The 18,956-nt window shown below is 45.4% G+C and overlaps 2 protein-coding genes across 2 annotated transcripts in view; both read right to left on the bottom strand.

Annotated features, from left to right (window-relative positions):
• Window positions 1-6,358, bottom strand: part of LOC128715344 (titin) — a 137,026-nt gene extending 130,668 nt beyond the window's left edge. Inside the window, exon 1 of the mRNA XM_053810227.1 lies at window positions 6,095-6,358. Coding sequence (XP_053666202.1) covers window positions 6,095-6,358 — 264 coding nt within the window. The remainder of the gene's footprint in view (window positions 1-6,094) is intronic.
• Window positions 6,359-8,633: 2,275 nt separating this feature from the next.
• On the bottom strand, window positions 8,634-18,657 carry LOC128715346 (SEC14 domain and spectrin repeat-containing protein 1-B). Its single transcript, XM_053810228.1, has 8 exons — window positions 18,488-18,657; window positions 18,218-18,413; window positions 14,127-14,240; window positions 13,204-13,378; window positions 11,007-11,645; window positions 10,182-10,941; window positions 9,438-9,654; window positions 8,634-9,359 (listed from the first exon to the last, which is right to left on the bottom strand). Exons 1-8 carry the CDS (start codon window positions 18,655-18,657, stop codon window positions 8,643-8,645), a joined length of 2,988 nt encoding a protein of 995 aa, XP_053666203.1. The 3' UTR covers window positions 8,634-8,642.
• Between the last annotated feature and the right edge of the window lie 299 nt (window positions 18,658-18,956).

Genomic DNA, 18,956 nt, shown 5'->3' with positions numbered 1-18,956 from the left:
TATGACCGTCCGCTTCGGGTGGACATGTTTATTTTACAAACTTCTCCACAATGCAACTCGGAACAATTTATTGTGCAATAAAGCAACATTTCTGCAACATGTTACTTGGGTCGCGGTTCCCGTTGCTTACCACTGGAAACTTGGGTAATTTAATGAGACCAGAGACTGAACAATTCCTCTACCGTTTTCCACCGCACGCACGAGTTGCGTGTAGAGACAGAAAACCGTCACGTCTCGTGGGCTATATGGGATTTTCAAACGATTTTATTTTGGGAAAAATGGATGCAAAACCACCCGCGGTACACCACCAGGGTGACATCAGCATCGCCCGGATGGTTGGGTGGAAAAATAGCACGATACTCTTGAGATTGGTTCCTTTCAGGGTCTGTTTCGTAGCTGGAAAGTCGGACGTGTTTGTGCAGTTTTTCTTCCACGGCGTAGGAGGAACATACAATGTTCTTTCAATTTGGCTGTTTATTTTTCTATCTAGTACCTTGCAAGGTACCGTTTGAAAAACTTTAATCATTTGCAGCGTGTTAAAGAAGAACGATAAGCTGCTGGCCCGTTAAACCATCAGCCTGATAAAGCAATTTGCAAATTTTTCTTACAAAACATCTCAATCATCATCATTGCCATCGCCGAAATCCGGCGGAAAACGATTGGAAACCAGTTATGCACACATTTTCTTGCTGGTGGTTTCGTTCTTCCACCAGCTTTTCATTCTTCGCAAACAATTTGCTCTCCGGAAGAATGGCTGCACAACGTAGCAGCCAAATGGCAAATCCATTTGGCCAACGCAACGAAATTAGCAAAACATTTGCTTCGCCACATGCACGCACGATGGCTTCCCGATGTTTGAAAATGGAAAGCCGAAGATTGATCGTGCAGATCTCAACTCCAGGGTGTTCCCTGGGACTAGAGACATGTAAGAGAAGAATGCAAAAATCTTTTGCCATTAATAACAAATAATTTCAGCGTAGCTAAAAATTGCCCGAGGCCTACATTGTTTACGCATCCTTGGCTACGCCTCCTACGCAGTCTCCTACTCGAACCCGGACGAATTCGACAAAGTCCACAGAAATGTCGAAGAAAATGTGAAATTTATCGTCACACATCTGGGCGACAATCCAATTTCTCTAGCAACACCGTTGTCCCTCCGTTGCCATTTGGAATGTGCGATCGTAGGAATAAATATCAGTGGTCTGTTGTTGAAATTGCTCACCACAAATATAAATTCAACAAAAATCACATTCTTTTCCTCCGGCACACTCATGTCCAATGAAGTAACAAAAGGCCGGATTCAATTTAGTGGCATCTAATCTGTACTCTGCAATTAGTTTGCTTTCTCATGCAGAAACGTGACAATAGAGCACGGTACTCGGGGTTGGTGATTTAATTAATTTATAACAAAAAACAACTATCTTGCAACGGAACGGCCAAACCTTTGAAGCAGAACGCTGCTCGCCTTGTATTTGGGCGGGAAATTGGAGTTCCAGTATGGGACGAATGCGATTGTTGAACATAATTTTCCAATTTTGCTTCTTCTTTTCAATATGCATATTTTCACTCAATTACATTAACATTAATATCTATTTCCCAACAATGATATTAAGTTTTTAAGGCGAGTAAGAGTCATGTTTTTCTTTTGTTTCATGTTAAGGAGAAATTTGGAAAACACCTATGTAGATAAGAAAGGGAAGATAAGAGTTGTTGGCAAAATAGCCTTTGCGTCAATTTTGGTGACAGATTTTGTTCGTTTTATTTTGGATTAACTAGGGAACTGTTGTAGGATTCTGTAGGAGAACCCTACAGAGATCCATCTTGATACCTAATAGTAAAATTTTTTGTAGATGTTAGTGGAACTCCAGTATATCTTCAAGTGTTGATCAATCTTTCTACTAGAGTTAGTGGGAAAATGGGATCATAGTTTATTATAAATTCCTAAAATTAAATAAAATATGTACTAGCATTAGACAAAAACATCAGACGAATTATTGTATTAGATGGACCAGCTTGTTTAAAATGTATCCAAAATTAGGGAAAAAATTCAACCACTGTTTATAAATACCCCTGGAATTTCCCATCTTTCATAGGTCATTTCTTTTGGGCGCATGGGTAATCACTTTTGCAAACTACTATTAACGATTTCTATTCGATAATTCTTCGCTCCAATGTGTATTTACATCAAACATTTGCCCGGTGTTTTTCTCGTAATACACCGTCATCCCTTTCTCTTGGCCCTGCTGTATGCTGACGTCAAGCCGGTACCCTATCGGAAGTTGCCGCTCGAATCGCTTATGACCTGATTTTTGCATCCGAAAATCTGAACCGCCGTGCGATAATTCCAGAGTCCCTCACTCGAGGCGGCCCTGCAGTTTCCTGCAGATCATTCTTCTTCACTATCTCTCGACGCAGTAACGCAAACGAAATCTGCGCACCAACTCCTATACATCCCGAGCAGAGCGATCTTGTGGCGAATGGGGCAACATTGTTTACATTCTCTTTCGCCTATTGCCGCTGCCCGTTGCCGCGTGTGTATGCGGCGTTTAAGGGTGGTTTTATGTGGATAAGTAAAATGAACCACGAATCGAACCGATCCAACCGACCCATGCCCAACATTTGCCCAACAGCAGACAGACAACATGGCCATAAATTATGCCCCGCGCGATCGCTTCGAGCGAGGATGCAACAATTTCATTCGCGAATCTTTCCCTGTATCTGTTCCGTGTTCCGCGCTTTATATCGGGTTTGCTTTGTGTGGCTTCTAGTAGGTATTGTAGAAGAAGATCAAGCTGTTGGAAAGTTATGATTTCGAAAAACCCCAAAAAGTGATGGCATCCACAGCTTCGCCCAGCCCAGTGAGAATTTGTTTTGGTACCCTCTTAACCTCAAACCGGAACGTTCTGTATTCTTGGTATGTGGTTTTTTGGTAAACCGCGCTCTTTGTACGATGTTTTCTCACAGAAAGGGCCAAACGATACGCCAATGCGAGAAAAAAATGTCCATCCTCAGGCAACAGTATCACAAACTCCCTCGGTAGAACTCATCTTTCCCTTGCAGGGTTCTCCACACAAACGGTGTCTCCATCCTCGCGCTCTCCTTTCGCTAAACATTGAAATAATACCACACGAAAAACCGGCTTCTGGATGTCCAAACTCGTGCGAACACACACACACAAACACAGAAATCTTGAAACCCATCCTCAGATTCGGATTGATTCCGATACGCGATCATGTGTGTTTGTGTATGCATATTCGCGATTTAAAAAAAAAAGCAACGCGAGAAAAACCAGCACATTCGAAGGAACGAGTTCGAGCGCCGTTGGGCTTTTAGCGATTAATGGAGTGTTCATGTTAACTTCTGAGGTACCTTTTCGCGGTTCGGAGGGTAGGCTGTGTGATCGGTATTATAAACGATCATGTTCGGCTTGCTTTTCCATCCAATCCATCCTCGACCAGTGCTTTCCTGGGGAAATCTTCAAATGAAAACATCACACTCGCAGCTATCTCTTAAGGGCACACTTAAGGGTGATTAAGCAGGACTTCATAAACGAAGAAATTAACCATTCCGGCACAAACTTTTCTTTTGATTGCCTCGTAAAATTATAATTTATCGAACAAAGTCTTTGCCTGACCGGACCTGGCGTGAGGGGATTGCTTCTAATTAGACGGAAATGATTCAATGCACCGGTTTGTTAGTGTACCAGGGCAGTCCCATTTACACCGCTCGACAGCATAAGACATCGACCCCGTTCGAAGGTAGAATGCAGGTCCACCAGGTCGAGCATAAACCGGTAAGCCAGGGTAAGGCTTATCGTAAAACTTGACTGTGCGAGGCATGTCCGGGTGCAATTCGTCTTTCCAATCGTCGCTTCTTAAAGACGGGCCCAGTGTTCCAATTTAAGCGCCTCATTTTTTACAAACAAAAACGACCATTACTAACACCTCCCGAGCGGCGTTCGCCTTTCTCAAGTAAAATCCAAACCAGAGCACATACCGGGGTGATAAAATTAAAAAGTTCTTGCTCTAATTTTAATTATGGTATCTATTTTGTTTTACGAGCGAGGCGCAGCTTAATTGTACGCTTTCTAGGAATTGGTACCAGCAGATCATCCCCCATGTGGTGCGTTATATGGACTATGAAACCTTTGCACAGTGCAAATGGTTGATTCAATACTGAAATAGCTGCGATCGCATGAACGGCAGAGTGTGTCAATTATTAGACATTAATTAATTTTTTTTTTCGCTCCTGTTCTCAATATCTGCTACGCCTAATGTCCACTACATCTCCACCTCCAGCCATTGGATCATCTTTGATTTTAGACGCCCGGCGCCGATGGTTTTGCATACCACCCAGCTCTAGTTTCATTAATTCGGACCTCGAGCTCGTATGTTCCACGATTGCAATTAAAACGTCCGCTTTAATAGCAACTCCGCTGCAAAGAGCACCGCGAAGACGACGCATTAGTATGCAACACACTCGCGACGATGAAGTTTGTTCATGCGCACGATTTAATAACTCGCTCACAACTGGTCGCGTCATCCGAGTTTCCGAGAATGTGGACCAGAAGGGCGTAGCGAATTTTGCAGGCAGCAGAAGGTGCTACCCCTGCGTACGAAATTCATGTACCATCGTTTGACGCATTGAACAAATATGTTGGATTGAATGCAAACAATGTGACATATTTCACACACAATGTTTGGCTATGTGTACAACATTTATTTGAATTGAATCAAACAATCAATTTGAATTTTACGTTATTGTACGACGAGTGTTTTGGAAAAGAGCACAAACAATAGCCAATTTGATGATTTATTTTCAAGGATTACTCGAAGGGTTGTTGTCCCTTGATGAAGACATTGGAAAGGAATATGAAAGCCAAAGCTAAGTAGCGAAGGTTACAACACAGTGAGCTAACCTAAATGTCTGCAAGGATGATATCATAAGAAAGTCAACCAAAGGTATAGATTATGCTGATGGCATCTTTCCAGCTTCAAGGTCCAAAAATCTTCACAACACAAACTGTGGATACGTCGCTTGAGAATAGAAATTCTTATCTGAATGCTCTCTTTTTGAGGATAAGGATCAGTTTTTCTAGTCTTGGATTGTTTCTTGAGCCTTGATTGAGATACATAAGAAATTATTGAACCATCAAGCTTGAAGCCATCCATTTGAGAATACATAATTTGGAAAAGTATCCCTTCCGGCTTGAAACTTAAAACAGTAGAAATTCGCAATTATTCATTGTTTTTGTATCTTATTTATACTTTCCACATATTAGTATGCGTATCTGCATCCATTTGAAACTGAGGAAAATCAAACCGTTTGTCAAATCCGGTCATTTCATGCGGCTGCCTTATGCCGAACGTCACATCAAAAACCTCCCAACGTGGTCGGAATTCGAATACATCACAAACAAACCAGTTGACGACCTTGACGGAGAGTTCAATTAGCATACTGGGTGAGTGTGTTCGTTGTGAAGACTTCGTCTTCGAAGTCGAAGTTCCTTATACAATGTCGGCCAGAGCGCACTGCAGTAGATCCCGAACCGTTGCATGATGAGCAAGCATTACACTTTTCCTACATCACACGGTACAGTGCGTACGCACGGATGCGAATCCAGCATTAAAAGCACACACGAAAGAACACACAAACCAATTATCAGCGAAAGAATTAATAAATAAGAGCCTCGCCAATCTTCTCATAGATCACTAATTGATTGTAGTTTTGGAACGTATCAAGATTCAATGTGGAAAACCTCGGAAATCTGATGAAGGTATCAGGCATGTTCTGCATCTCAATGTGAGCCCCTGTGCGGCACGCGATGCATCCCCGTTCACGTTTCTTCATTCCATTTTTTCCTTCGGTTCTATAACTCTGCATGCTAGCTCAACCATGTCCGCAGGTGTATCTTGCCTAGGGTAATTCGCTGGATCCAATCCACCATTCCAACAGGAAAGCCAGCAAAGCAACACGGCGAATGATTGATGATGCGATCCGCTGTGATCTTCGATCTTACGCTTTTTCCCCAACCCAATCCACCCGGTTACGGTGATCTGACCCGGGTCAGAGTTCTACACACAGCAAAGCTTACCTTCAGAATCGCCACAACCAGCTGCAGTGGACCACCCTGGAGCACAATGGTGCTGATGGTGGTAGCGATCGTTGCACTCGCTCCAGATGATGATCCCGGTGCTGCCGCGGCTGCTGATGCTGCTGCTGGTGATGTGGCTGCAGTGGCCATGTGCTGAGGTGAAGTCATCGGTCCGAGCGTTTGAGCGAAATCTTCGTTCAACTGCCGCTGCAGCTCATCGAGCGAGCTGAACTTCCCGTCTACACCCGGCGGCTTCTGCTCCATGGCTCGTTATGCTGCACAGTAGGCTTCGAAATGCGAGACTACACTGATGACTACAGTCTCCAAATCTTTCAACACTTAAATCAAAACTCTCGCTTTCGTTTGCTGTTTCGATTTCTTCTTTTTTTTACACTGCAAAACAATATAATAATTCCCCCCGAGAAGTGATTCTCACTCACATTGCACCCGCTTTAGCACAAACAGCCACGAATACAGTTGGTGTAAATTTGTAGGATGAAGATTGCTAAAATCTAACCTTATCGGTTGGTCGAAAACTAAAATTAATCAAATGCAACTCTGCAAGAAAGCAAAATATTATTAAAAAAAAATAACACTTTTAGATTACAGCACCGGCAACATCACACGAATCTCACAAGAAGAAGCACATATTGGCTGCTTTTTTAATTCTCGCTGTACACATCTAAGCTAAAACAACGCACGGAACATTCGGATCCGGTGACACGGTTGCGCACGCGCATGTTAACGATCCGTCAGATCGCACCTCGACCAACGGAACATCCCGGGCGTCTTTTTTCATCGGAACACATTTGCGTTGAGTTGAAAATTGAGAAAACTAATCTTCTTTCCAATCCGTGTGCGTCTGTGCGCTTCAAGCTTCTTTTCCCCCTTCGAATAACCGGCTGAGTGTTGTCGACGACGCCACAGGCGCTTCCACATTTCATTCACACTGGTCTTCCGTCTTCAAGTTGTACGTAACTCTTCCCTTTACCGTAACAAGCATTTCATGGTGTATGGTGCTGTAGGCACTTCGGGCATTCAAGTTAGCCAGAATGTATGGTCGATGATTTCGGAACTACAGAACGAAACGCATTCTGCGCTCATCCATCCAGCGTCCAGCTTGGACAACAGAACCGTGCATACTTGACATCGACTGCCGATCAAAATACGCACACACGCTCGCTCGAATAAAAATCACTCTCATGCACTGGACAACATCAACGATTCATCTTTTTCTCGTCACTCTGAACAGCTTCAGCAACTTTAGAACATCACTTTCACTCGTTCCCACTAGGATCCACACCGGGCGCACCTTTACCTTTAGGCTATTTTCTGGTTATAGCTTGATCTTCTTGCGTGGCGTTCAGGGCGATCCACACTGGTCGATTGCATCCGAGAGACTGTGGGTCACCCTTGTTCGGAGAGTTTCTCCTCCTGCTGTTTGGAGGGAGTTGTTGCGTGCGATCATATTCAACACGTTTTTTCTCTCTCCCCATTTATGTTTCGCGCTCCTACACCTTTTCTTTCGCGCCAGATCACTAACGTGGTCTCTCGCGACTGTGTGGTAGATGGGGCTCTCGCATGCAATCGCAAGTGTTTGAGATTGGAGAAAAAACAATATTCTGGTGGTCAGCCGTGGTGTTTGTTCTACTCTTTTCTTGTTTTGAATTGAGTGTTTTTTTTTTCTTAATCCAAGCTGCTAGGGGAAATGGGTGGAAGAGATTAAATAATCGAACAACTTACAAAGCAATGCTGGAACACGCTTCACCATTATCTCTTTTTATCATCGTGTTTAAGAAGATGCTTCTGTTGGAATTTGTGATTTTTCAAATCAGTGTATTAATTAATCAATTATTGCACATGAGTTTAGGCATTCGAATGATGCACAATAATTGCATTTAATTTCCATTCATAACTATCGTGTGATATGATTCATAATGAAAATAAAAAAATAATAAATCCAACAATACTTTCCCACAGTGATGGTGAATTTAAAAATACCTCCAAATTGCATACTTTTAGGCGGTTTCAAAGTATGCTATCTGCATTACAGTCTCACAGGCGCAATTATTAGCCTGATTAGGGTTCTGACCTAACGTTGAAATCGTATCGCGCGTTTTGTTTTACAAAAATCCAAATAAAACAATGGCTGTATTTAAGCAAACAACAAACAAACCACACACATTAATATACACTCATTGTCAACATGGGCTACTTCATGCGGAGAACACTTTTTTATTTCACGACCAAAAACACAACAAATCAACATGCTTAACAGAACCAAACATTCAAACTGTTACAATGCTATTCTATCTTACTTTAATCAAACGTTCAAATGCCACACGTTATCATGCAAGCTTATTTTCTCTATGCCACAGCAAACGTTTGTTTCGTTTATATCTTCATAACACTTCTATGCACAAATTCGTTCAATAAAACCTATCAAGCTAACTAATTCTTGGTTCTCTCTGGCAAGCTACAGTTGCTGCATTACCGGCAAGCTATTGAATGGCTTCTTATATCGAATATTGACGATCGGTTTCCTTCTTCAGAGACAACTCTTCACCGTGTGCTTGGTGATGATGTTCTGATAGTAGTACGTTAACCCGGAAATGTCCGTAGGGCCCTTTACCGGCTCGAAACGCGTGGCATCCTCTACATCCAGCTTAACGCTACTGGTACTCACGTTACCGCTATCTTCACTAGTTGGTGTCACCTGGGTGCTCTGGAGCTCCTTCCCCACAATATCTACAGTGCTAACCGACGTCAACAGGTTGTTGTTGCGGATATCGTTTTCAATCTGCTCCAGTTCCTCCGGCGTAAGTGAAAGAGCGAGATTTTCCCGTCGGTTGATCGAGTTCAGAGCGGAACTGGAGGCCGAACTGGTCACTATCGGACTGGTCTGTGAACACACCGTGGGTACTGTATCGTCCGAGTCTGGATGTGAGTCAACACTGGCCGAACCGTGTGAGATACCAGCGGTCGGAAAACTGTGCTCCGACTCGTCGAACGATAGGTTCGCACTCGAAGTTATCACCACACCCGATAGCAGCTTGATCGACGGGAATGCTTCCGGATCAGGATCTTCGGCCGAATCGTTCTCCAGCGAGCTTTGACGCTCGATCGACTCTACACCCCACCACGGTGAGGCGCGACATTCCGAAGCGGTATGGTAGGACGACGACCTTGACTGTGGTGTACAGATACAGTCCGACGCCGTCACAAACGATCCATCATCGGTTGACTTTACGCTCGAGCTCCAATCCTGCGTACAACATTCGAAGAAGGAAAAACACTCATATGAAGCTTTCGTAGTTGGCACTCGAGACAAACCATCACTCACATCACTTTGATTGCCACCGTCGTTCCGTTTGCCGGTCACTTCCGGCGCTTCGGCATTAGTCAGTTCTTCTACCTCGTCGTCGAAACCACCCTGCACATCGCTTAGCACACTGTCCAGCGCTTCCGCCACCTGGGCCACCTCCGCCAGACGATTCGAGATCGCTTCGCACGCCATTATGTTATCACTTTCAGTAATGATGTTCTCCGGGCTGGCCATCCTGATGGAAAGACAATTGAACAATTGCGTTGAGCTAATTTCCGTCTAATTATACACGACAAATTGCCCAGCTATCCCAACTTTCAACTTTAAATAGAGAGAAATGGTCGTACAGATTGAAACAAGATCGGTGATAGCGAGACGAACAACAACTGAGCAACGACATCCAAAACATGTGCCGGTGCTCCCCGGTAAGATGCGGCGTTACATAAAGTTGGAACCATGGAAGGAAACAAATGTTAACTTGGCTAAAATTGGTATTCCACACGGCTTCTAAAGATAAAATTGTCAAGGGATGTTCCGCTATCAGATACGTTTCTAGTTCTATTCTATTTTTGCTGTATTAACTTCTTTAGCGGGAGGCAATATTCCAAAAATCTTTAAACTTTACTACGCAGATTTTTAATCCGCTTTGTCCATGGGTACAAACCCACTGTCCCAGCTCATTAGCTCTGAAGCGCACTCTTACGACCTAGGAAAGGTGCGGCGTTTTATTAATAAATCACCGTCGCCTTGCACTATACTTACGCATCGAGCCGGTCGTCCAGGAGAAATGGCTCCCTCAGTCGCGTCTTGAGCAGACGTCCGAGCCGCACCATCCGACCCACCTCTAGCAACAGACGCTCGCGTGTTGCCAGATACTTGCGCAGCCGTACCCGGCGCCGGCCCTGTTCGGTGATTTCGCCGATTCGCAGTACGCATTCGTGCAGTTCACGCAACTTCACGCACTGTTCCTCGACGCTCCGGTGAAAGACGGCCGATACGCGCAGTCGCGTCATCTGTTCCTGTGCAACGGCCTGGAACGATCGCCAGGTGCATTGCAGCGATTTGGTCATGGCGATGTTTTGCGACGTTTCGAGCTTGCACGATTGGCGCAGCGCGAGTGAGGCGTTCAGCAGCTGACAGCCATAGTTGTACGTGCCCTTGGCCGTCTCCTGCAGCGTTTGATGTTCATCTTTTTGGGCTTGAATTTCGCGCACACTCGCCCCCACGTGTGCGTGCGATCGTAACATCACCTGGTGCAGATCACCCATCCACTTGACGGCGGTACGTGCGTCCTGTTCGTACTTGAAGATGTGCGTGATCTGGTCGAGCGTTAGCTTCTGCAGTTCGACACTGTCGGCGAAAATACGTGATCGGGAACGGGTCGCGTCGAGGATATCTCTCACATTACTGATATCCTCACTGTAGTCCACATCAATGTCTCGTCCGACCGCATCCTTCACCGGCATCAGTAGTACATCACTTAGCTTTTCACCCTCTTTGATGATCTCCTTCTCCAACATTTCTAAAAGAACAGAGAAGGAAAACATTATTGCATCTGTTTGAGTCTTTCTGAACACCCGCACTCACCAAGCATTCGTTGATTTTCGTTAAGTTTCTGCAGATTAGTACTAGCCAGAGCGTAGTCCTCGACTCGTTCACCCATGATTAGTGATTGAAAGACCTCACTCGTACGATCGAAGTACTCAGCCACCAGGCGGAAGAATCGTACCGACGTTATCAGCACATTCCTGCGTCGTTCCAACCGCTGAGCAAAGCTACGACACACAAAGTCCATCCACTCGCGCTGCGACTGTAGATCCCGATAAGCCGGTGTATCCTTGCGCCGCGGAAAGTGGTCGATCTTGTGCAACAACTCCGCATAACAGCCGTACGTCTGCCAGCACTGCAACTCCAAGATCTCATGCTCCAGTCGGAGCTGATCGGCCGTGCTAACGTCGTGACCAACGCGTAGCTGGGCGTTCAACATCGATTCAGCCGTCGTAAGAATCCAGCTAGTCACGTGCGAGACACCTTCCTCCAGTGTGGCCAACTCCTGCAACACTTCCACCGTCCGTTCCAGCTCCGTCCACGCTTGGTTGGTGGCCGTCTGTTTGCGATCAAGTGTATTCAGCAACCGCTCGACCTGCGCCTTCCCGTCGGTGAGGTCCTGTGGTACGGCTGACTTCGCACCATGGAGGTCGCTTAAGTGGGCCAGCAGCTTTTTGCCTACGGATCGCACACGTGTGCGCAGGTGGACGGACGGAAACGTAAAATGGAAAGCGGTATTATTTACTAAAGCTGATGGTTTTAATTCCCCACTCTCGAATCTACCGTAGGTGTGCAATGCTCGCATCTGATAGATCTATGCTTTATAAAGCTCTGGACGGAGTATTTCCCCTCCCAATAAAACAGACAGTACAATTAGAAGGCACCACTTACTTTACGCCCAACCATGTTTAATTATATGATTTATAATTTTATCAGCCACTTTAATACATTGCTATGCATTCAATTAACGTTTCCACTCGCATCAAGCTGCCTAAACAGTTACTTTAAACTGTTCCAACTGGATGGGGTGCGATTTGTTACAACCATTGTCTAAATTATTGTTAAGACCGAAGAAGAAAAGAAAAAACCAATTTTGGGGTCAACATTTCACACTGACTGCACTTGCTAGAAAGCATTGCGGGCTGCTAAGTGTTTAGTGGACAAAATTTAAATTAGCTAACCGTCTTTTTTGTTTATTATGCAGGAACTCACGGAAGTCGAGTTAAATAATTTTACTATTATCGTTCCAAACATTTTCCATAACACAATTTATTGCAAACACTATCTCAAATACGATCAACCTGTCCACAAAAAAAGACCCATTGTTCATGCTCGCATTACACTGACTGGTCCTCGCACGCGGGGTCAGATTGACCATTAGCGTACACCCCTCTGTTATGGAAATTCTTCATGCGGCGTGCTCCACACGAAACTGACCCAGATCGTGGCACGGTTCGTGGCGGTTGGGTAAACTCAACTCTCCCGAGTTTGTTTTGGGAAGGCACGTCATTTGCTAAGTGGTCGTTTTATTTGATAGGGAAAGCAGAATTTCATGTGAACCTTTTCTAGAGCTACAACCATTTATTGGAACTAAACTAAACCGCCGGGTTATGGCAGGGACCCGAACCGACCAGGTGTTGGTCGCGCACTGCCGATTAAGCAACGTAGTATTAACGATGTGCTAGAGTTGCCCAACACCCTTCAAAATCAGCCTTCACCATGTGTTGATGCGAGAGACACTCCTTCCGGAAGGAAAAGATGTCTGCACCGTGACATGTACGGCTGGTTGTTAATGAGTGGTGCCAGCTACCAGCATTTCGAAACGAGCGGAAATGATAGATCAGACGATCGATCGCTGCTTTTGCGCACAGCTGCCAACTTCCGGTGGGTACGGCCCCCTGTCATCAGTGACGCGAGAGAAATTAAGCCTTCATCGACGCATCGCATCGATTGTTCAATTAACCAAACATGGTCGCAGTTACGGACGATCAGGGCAAAGAGAGCCAACAATGCTTTCCCCCAAGTTTTGGTATGGAAGCCCTTCTGTGCCAGAGCATATCAATCTTCTCGGTCGTCTTCTGGAGAAACTTATGAATATGCGTCGTTATTCCCTCACTCCTGCCCACCGATAAAGCTGCTTACTCATGCCAGCTCCAAACCGGTGATTCCGGTGTTGTGGAAGCAGTTGGAAGAAGGAAAAAAAAACAGGATCTCCCCCAGATCGCCTGACACTTACCGCCGTCCATCACAAGGGAGAGAAATTTTTGCACATCCACGTTAAGCTGCTGGCAAGATTTGAGGGCCGTCGTCGATTCGCTTGCCCGTACGGTTCGGTTGTCTAGCAGGATGAGGTGCAGGTTTTCTAGGTCGCCCATGGCTTTGTCGTAGGATTTTCGAAATTCTTCGATACGCTGTCGGTGTGTGTGAGTGGGCGGTCGGGACAGCATCCACAGAAGAAGAGCATCAGATGACCCGATGGTACGGGATGAAAGTGGAAAAGGAAAACAAAAACGACAACAACAGTGTACATTAGTTAAACCGCATGACAAGAACCATCAGATCGATCGGTCAAGTGGACGATGAAACGACCCATACAAACGCACGCACACATATTCTCAAAACTGTGTACGGTTAGTCCCTCGCGATCGTCAATAGAGTGAGAAGCGCTTTTTATGATGCCTCGTTTGAAGCCCGGATTGAAAATGGGAATTTTATCACCGATCGGGTGTTGGAGATTACGTTGGCTTATGGATGGCTTGGGGGGTGGGGAGAAGCGAAACACTCGTTTTGTTTGAAAGCGTCCGGGAGCAATATAGAAAGTTCTACGCAAGAAGAAACAGGAAGTTGGGCACATAATCGTCACAAAAATCTTACTCAATTAGCATCGGAATAGATATATTAAGGGCATTCGAATCTTTTCTTCAACGTTATTGGATATTTAATTACTTGGTAAAAGATATAGGTAGAGTTTGCTTCAAAGAAGATCATTTTATATGTCGAAAAAGGGGTTATTATCAAATTTGAAATATGTTTCGATACCACTCACAATTAGTACCTTTTAAAATGTGTGCTGTGTCAAGTGTAAGATTATTTACTATTCTAACAATTGATTACCCATGAAGGATCATTCATTGGTAGCTTTGTGCTCGATTTGCTTACCTCACGGGACTCTATCCACTGTTCGTGGTTGTACGCGATGATGCCGCCAAGCTCCTCCGGTAGCTCACTCGTGTCGAAATACTTCACCAAACGGGACTTTGAGATGATGGTGGGCTGGGAAGAGAAAACATACAATTAGCTAACGAGCAAACTCGTAATCAACAGAAACAATGCCAAGTGAAACAACAATGCCGGTCCTGACAAGCAAAATAAAATGACCCATGAAGTGAGAAAGAACTCCGCAGAATAAGCATGATCGCTTAACATGTACGATGCAGTACATAAGTCTAAAGATGATCCTATGCATGAAACAAAAACATCCACATCCACATCCCATTGCTTAAACATTTATAATCTAATATGTCAAAGCACACAATACTTGTCGTCAAGATAAGGATTTGAACCAACACCAGTGTAGGAAACCGACGCTCTTATCGTTAGACAACCAAACAACCGGCCTGTATCATATTTAATATTTAAGCATATTTTACGAATGGCCGTGAATAGTTGAGCCGCACATTGAGTTGCGAGCCGACGTCGTCCCCTCGCTACGTTTACGATGAGCCAAGGTTCGGGCAATTTCGATCAAATTGCACACCCATTCAGTGCACAGATTAGCACACATTAAAATTATCCACTTTTCTCCTCAAAACCACAACCACGTGCCTTATAGCTCGAACATTGCACAAACGCCTATTTGGGAATCGCTAATTTCTCTCAATCGATGGGCAATTATTTCAATTCGATCAAATGCCACACTGCTGTTTTCGTTTGTGTTGGGTTGTTTTTTTGTTTATTTGAATCGTGTACAAAAGTAATCGGTTACGAAATTCACAACAAAACGAACGTGCGCCGTCCATTTGAGTTGGAAACACTGACAAAACACTTTCCGTTTCAGCAAAAAGCGTCTCTTTAGCGGGCAATTGCTTTCTCCACTGCACTTGTTCGTTCTTCACCAACCCCAAAACGGAAAGCTCGTTGGGACAGGTAAACAGTTCCTCACTTATTGATTGCCCCGTTACACCAAAACCCAATCCCGAACATCAATGCAAGTGCCCAACCAATTGTGCATGCGGCGACAAGAAACCCCGTAAGCGACCAATATTAACGTGCATTTGTGTTGATGTGTACGGTTTCCCGCACCAAGGAGCCTGAAAGCCACGAACGGTCGTTCAAGAGTCCCGCTGGAAACGATAGCAAACGATTTTGCTTTCCCGCAAAGCTTTTGTACGCAGAACACGAGAGAAAGTACAACGGATTTTGAGCATTTTTTGCCCCCACTATTTACGTTTTGTCGCTTTTGACGTACGTGCGATTTTGCTGCCAAGCTGTGTGCTGGGCGAGGAAAATCGGCTTACCGGAACCGATTTCCTCGCCGCAGGAAAGTCTCGGGACGCTTTGGAAGCACGTCGAACGTTGAAATAGTAATTGGTCTCATGTGGATAATAACGTGTGTTGAAAAAACAACAAACGTAGACAAAAGCATTGACAGAAAGGTAATTTATTGAACAACGAAGGTATGCAAGGGTGCAACCTATTCATAAAACAATGGCCAAAAATGAAAAATAAGATAATATCCTATTCTTATTACGCTCTTTCGTCATCGTATCATTTTAACAATTCGTCTAAAGATCCTTCAAAAATAACTCCTCCTCACTTCTCACTCCATTTTCACTGTAACTTAACATATCACAACAAACTTCAAAGCTCGACCCATGACCTGAATAAGTCAGTAATGTATCACCCACTAGATGTAAAAACATGAATAGTAATGTGTAAAGTATCATTAATTTATTCACTCTGACAACCATTAAAAACATGAGCCCCTTTTTTGCAATACCTCAAATGCATGACATGTTCGCGATGGCTGAGTTCTGTACTCTCATCGTTAAGCTGCAAGGTTAGTGTTTTCAGTCACTGGAGCGCGTAGCCAAACGCAAACCCCAAGGAAAAAAGCACGCTCACCATAGCACTGCCTAAGAAAATAAAAACATCACCACTGTGCACTTCACGCACTAGCATTGCGGTATGTAAATGCTGAAAAGGAAAAGCAATGCGCCAGCTTATTATGCGACACTCATGTAAGCCGTCGTATGAGTAGAATAGCCCCTTGGCGGCGGAGAAAAAAAAATCCCCATATCTACTGGATTGAGTTGCGTAGTAACGAAGCTCAGCAATGGAAAGCTGTAACGCCTTCGACACCCTTCCAGTCTGTTAAGAAAGGGAAAAACCATCCCAATCGTCACGTTCGAGACTCTGTTCCCGCTTCCTCCCACCGGCCGGGTCACGGTATGAATGTGGAAAGAAAACAAAAAAAAACATCCCTAGAAGGGAAAATGGAAATTATCTACCACCCCACTGCGTACGTGTGTGAGCCTTTGCGTCAATTGCAGACCTAACAGAGGGCTAATTAGACTGGCGTTTCTCCTTGTTTGTGGTGCCGTTGAAGTATTCCAGGGGATAATCTGTGTGAGACCGTGGGTAAAAGATAGCCCAAAAACGGAAACCAAGGTGTTGAAGACGACTGGTCTAAATCGACACTTCTCCGCGAGCAAGCTGATGATGATGATGATGATGATGGCACTGTAACGAGTTCCATATGCAATGGTGTTGTGCGTGCTTATCGAAGTGCATTGCGTCCTTGGGGTTTGAGTTGGAAACGTAAATGGTGCACGTGTTGATAGTACTATTCCCAGAATCTGCTGCCAAGCTGATCTGATAGTCGTCACGACCATTATAACATCCCGAATTAACCCCCAATGCAGTAGTATCCCGGTAGCTCCCGGTTTCGATAAGATATCCCACTCAGAGCATTCGATAAGGGACCGATTGTAACAGCCGATGCAGTAATCTGCACAATCTGACCAACAATTAATTACGTTCCCCGCGTACGTATTCAAGGTACCTCCGTGGCGTTGGGCAGGCATTGTTCACATTACCGCACGGTGCAATATGAAAACAGTACCGCACACGCAAGAAGACCGAACGAACAATCTGGAAACTGGGTATGGCGAGCATCAAATCGACCGGTTCCCTACAACGGAGGAAGGCCCACCGTAATGGCGTGTTCGCTAACCTCAGGTCATCGCTTCGAACGACCGATAAGAATAGATCTTGTACCGCGCTGATCGTTGACGATCGATGGAATCGAAAACATGGCGCACCATCGTATCTGGCTTTCAATCGATAAACAAACAAACCGCACACCATCGTCCCCATGGACACTTTGCCGACAGCAGCCCTGTTATTATGTCATACAAGCACACGCCCTCTGGGTAAAGTGGTAACAGCTCGTGCACCCCAGTCTAACCTCTCCCCGGACACACCACACTTTCGGACCACTGTCACACACGTATGTCAGACTATAGTTGCTGTACAAATGCGTAGAGTTCAATGTCACACATAGCCGAAAGGTTGGGGCGCTGGACAGTGAGGAGACTTGGCCACCTGCACAGAGATGTTCCGAGTGGAGCACACCACACCAAGCGTGCGCCCGAGTGATGATAACATTATCTTTACGATGCTTGCAAAAGATCGCACAGCTTTTTGACATCTACACGTCGCAAAATGGGTTTATAATTGCCGACACCGTGTGTTACCCCCACCTGGATCGCACTGCAACGCGTGCAATCAATCACATTCGATCGGTCAATTTTCTATTCTTCAATGTCAACGAAGACAATGCCACCCCGCAAGGGAATATGCAGTGGGTACGATGTTTTGAAGACTTTCAGAAGCAGAGATCTTGATGTTGATGATGTCCAGAGGTGGGACTGAAAAGGACGAAGCTGTCGTAAATATGATTTCCCCGCATCTAGAAATTCGGAGTGGCCCGGTGGCATGATGGTATCGGCCCCGGTCTTCACACGAACGGACCAGACCAAAATCCCATGCGGACCAATCCCCCGTACGCAGGACTGACTATCCAGCTACGGGTAAATAAAGTCACAGAAAGCCAGAAATGGCAGGCCCTATAACACCTCTTGAGGTTTGTTGTTGCCGATAAAGAAGAGAAGCATCTAGAGATACAGATCATCTAGGGGTAGAGAACCCACCCCGAGATGGCAGTGGAACAGAGTCGATCTACCTACCTCACCCTTGCGATGCTGTCGGGCACAGTTTTCCACCCGGTTTTTGTCCCAGAATGCGTCCGGCCGTATGACGAGAAAACTGTTCATCTGCTCACTTAACAGCTGCTGGACGTGCCGTATGTACTGGCGGGTGGAGCGCCACGAACACTTTTGCGCGTCAAGAATAATCGCCACGCCACTGCTGACCGTTTCGGGACTAGAAAAGCAAGGCAAACAATCGGTACACTTCGGTGTACGGTTGGAGCATGTCCACCGCTGAAGGATACCTACCTTAAGCTGGTCAGCAGATACTTGACCGTCGTCTCGAGGAACCCCTTCATCCAGGGCAGATTGTCGTAGAACGGTACCGGTATGACGATCAGCGGATGTCCATCGCGATCCCGTCCACCCGGCATGTACGCCGTCTGCGTGTTGAGCGCGTTCAGTACGTCCGCCTCCATGGTGGCACCACCTGAAGGGTTCGTCAAGTAGCCGCTTTCACCCTAGCCCCGCTATACACGCTCACAATGGTTCCACTAGTGCACGCGTCCACCGTATTCCAAACACCTAACCAAACACTGTCACTTTCGAGCCCGCGTGCACAAACAGTCGTGGCCGGAGCCTAATGCTGGACCACCATCACCATAACCCCCACTCGCACATCGTGTAACATGATCGCGTTGCGTTTCTCTTGCTGCATTCTTCGAACTACAAATTCCACTCGATTCTCCTACGCAGCACCACGTTCACGTTCGTTCTC

The sequence above is a fragment of the Anopheles marshallii genome, chromosome 3, assembly GCF_943734725.1.
Source record: "Anopheles marshallii chromosome 3, idAnoMarsDA_429_01, whole genome shotgun sequence".
Lineage (NCBI taxonomy): Eukaryota > Metazoa > Arthropoda > Insecta > Diptera > Culicidae > Anopheles > Anopheles marshallii.
The sequence above is the reverse complement of the archived record's forward strand: the minus strand, read 5'-3'. Positions and strand labels throughout refer to the sequence as shown.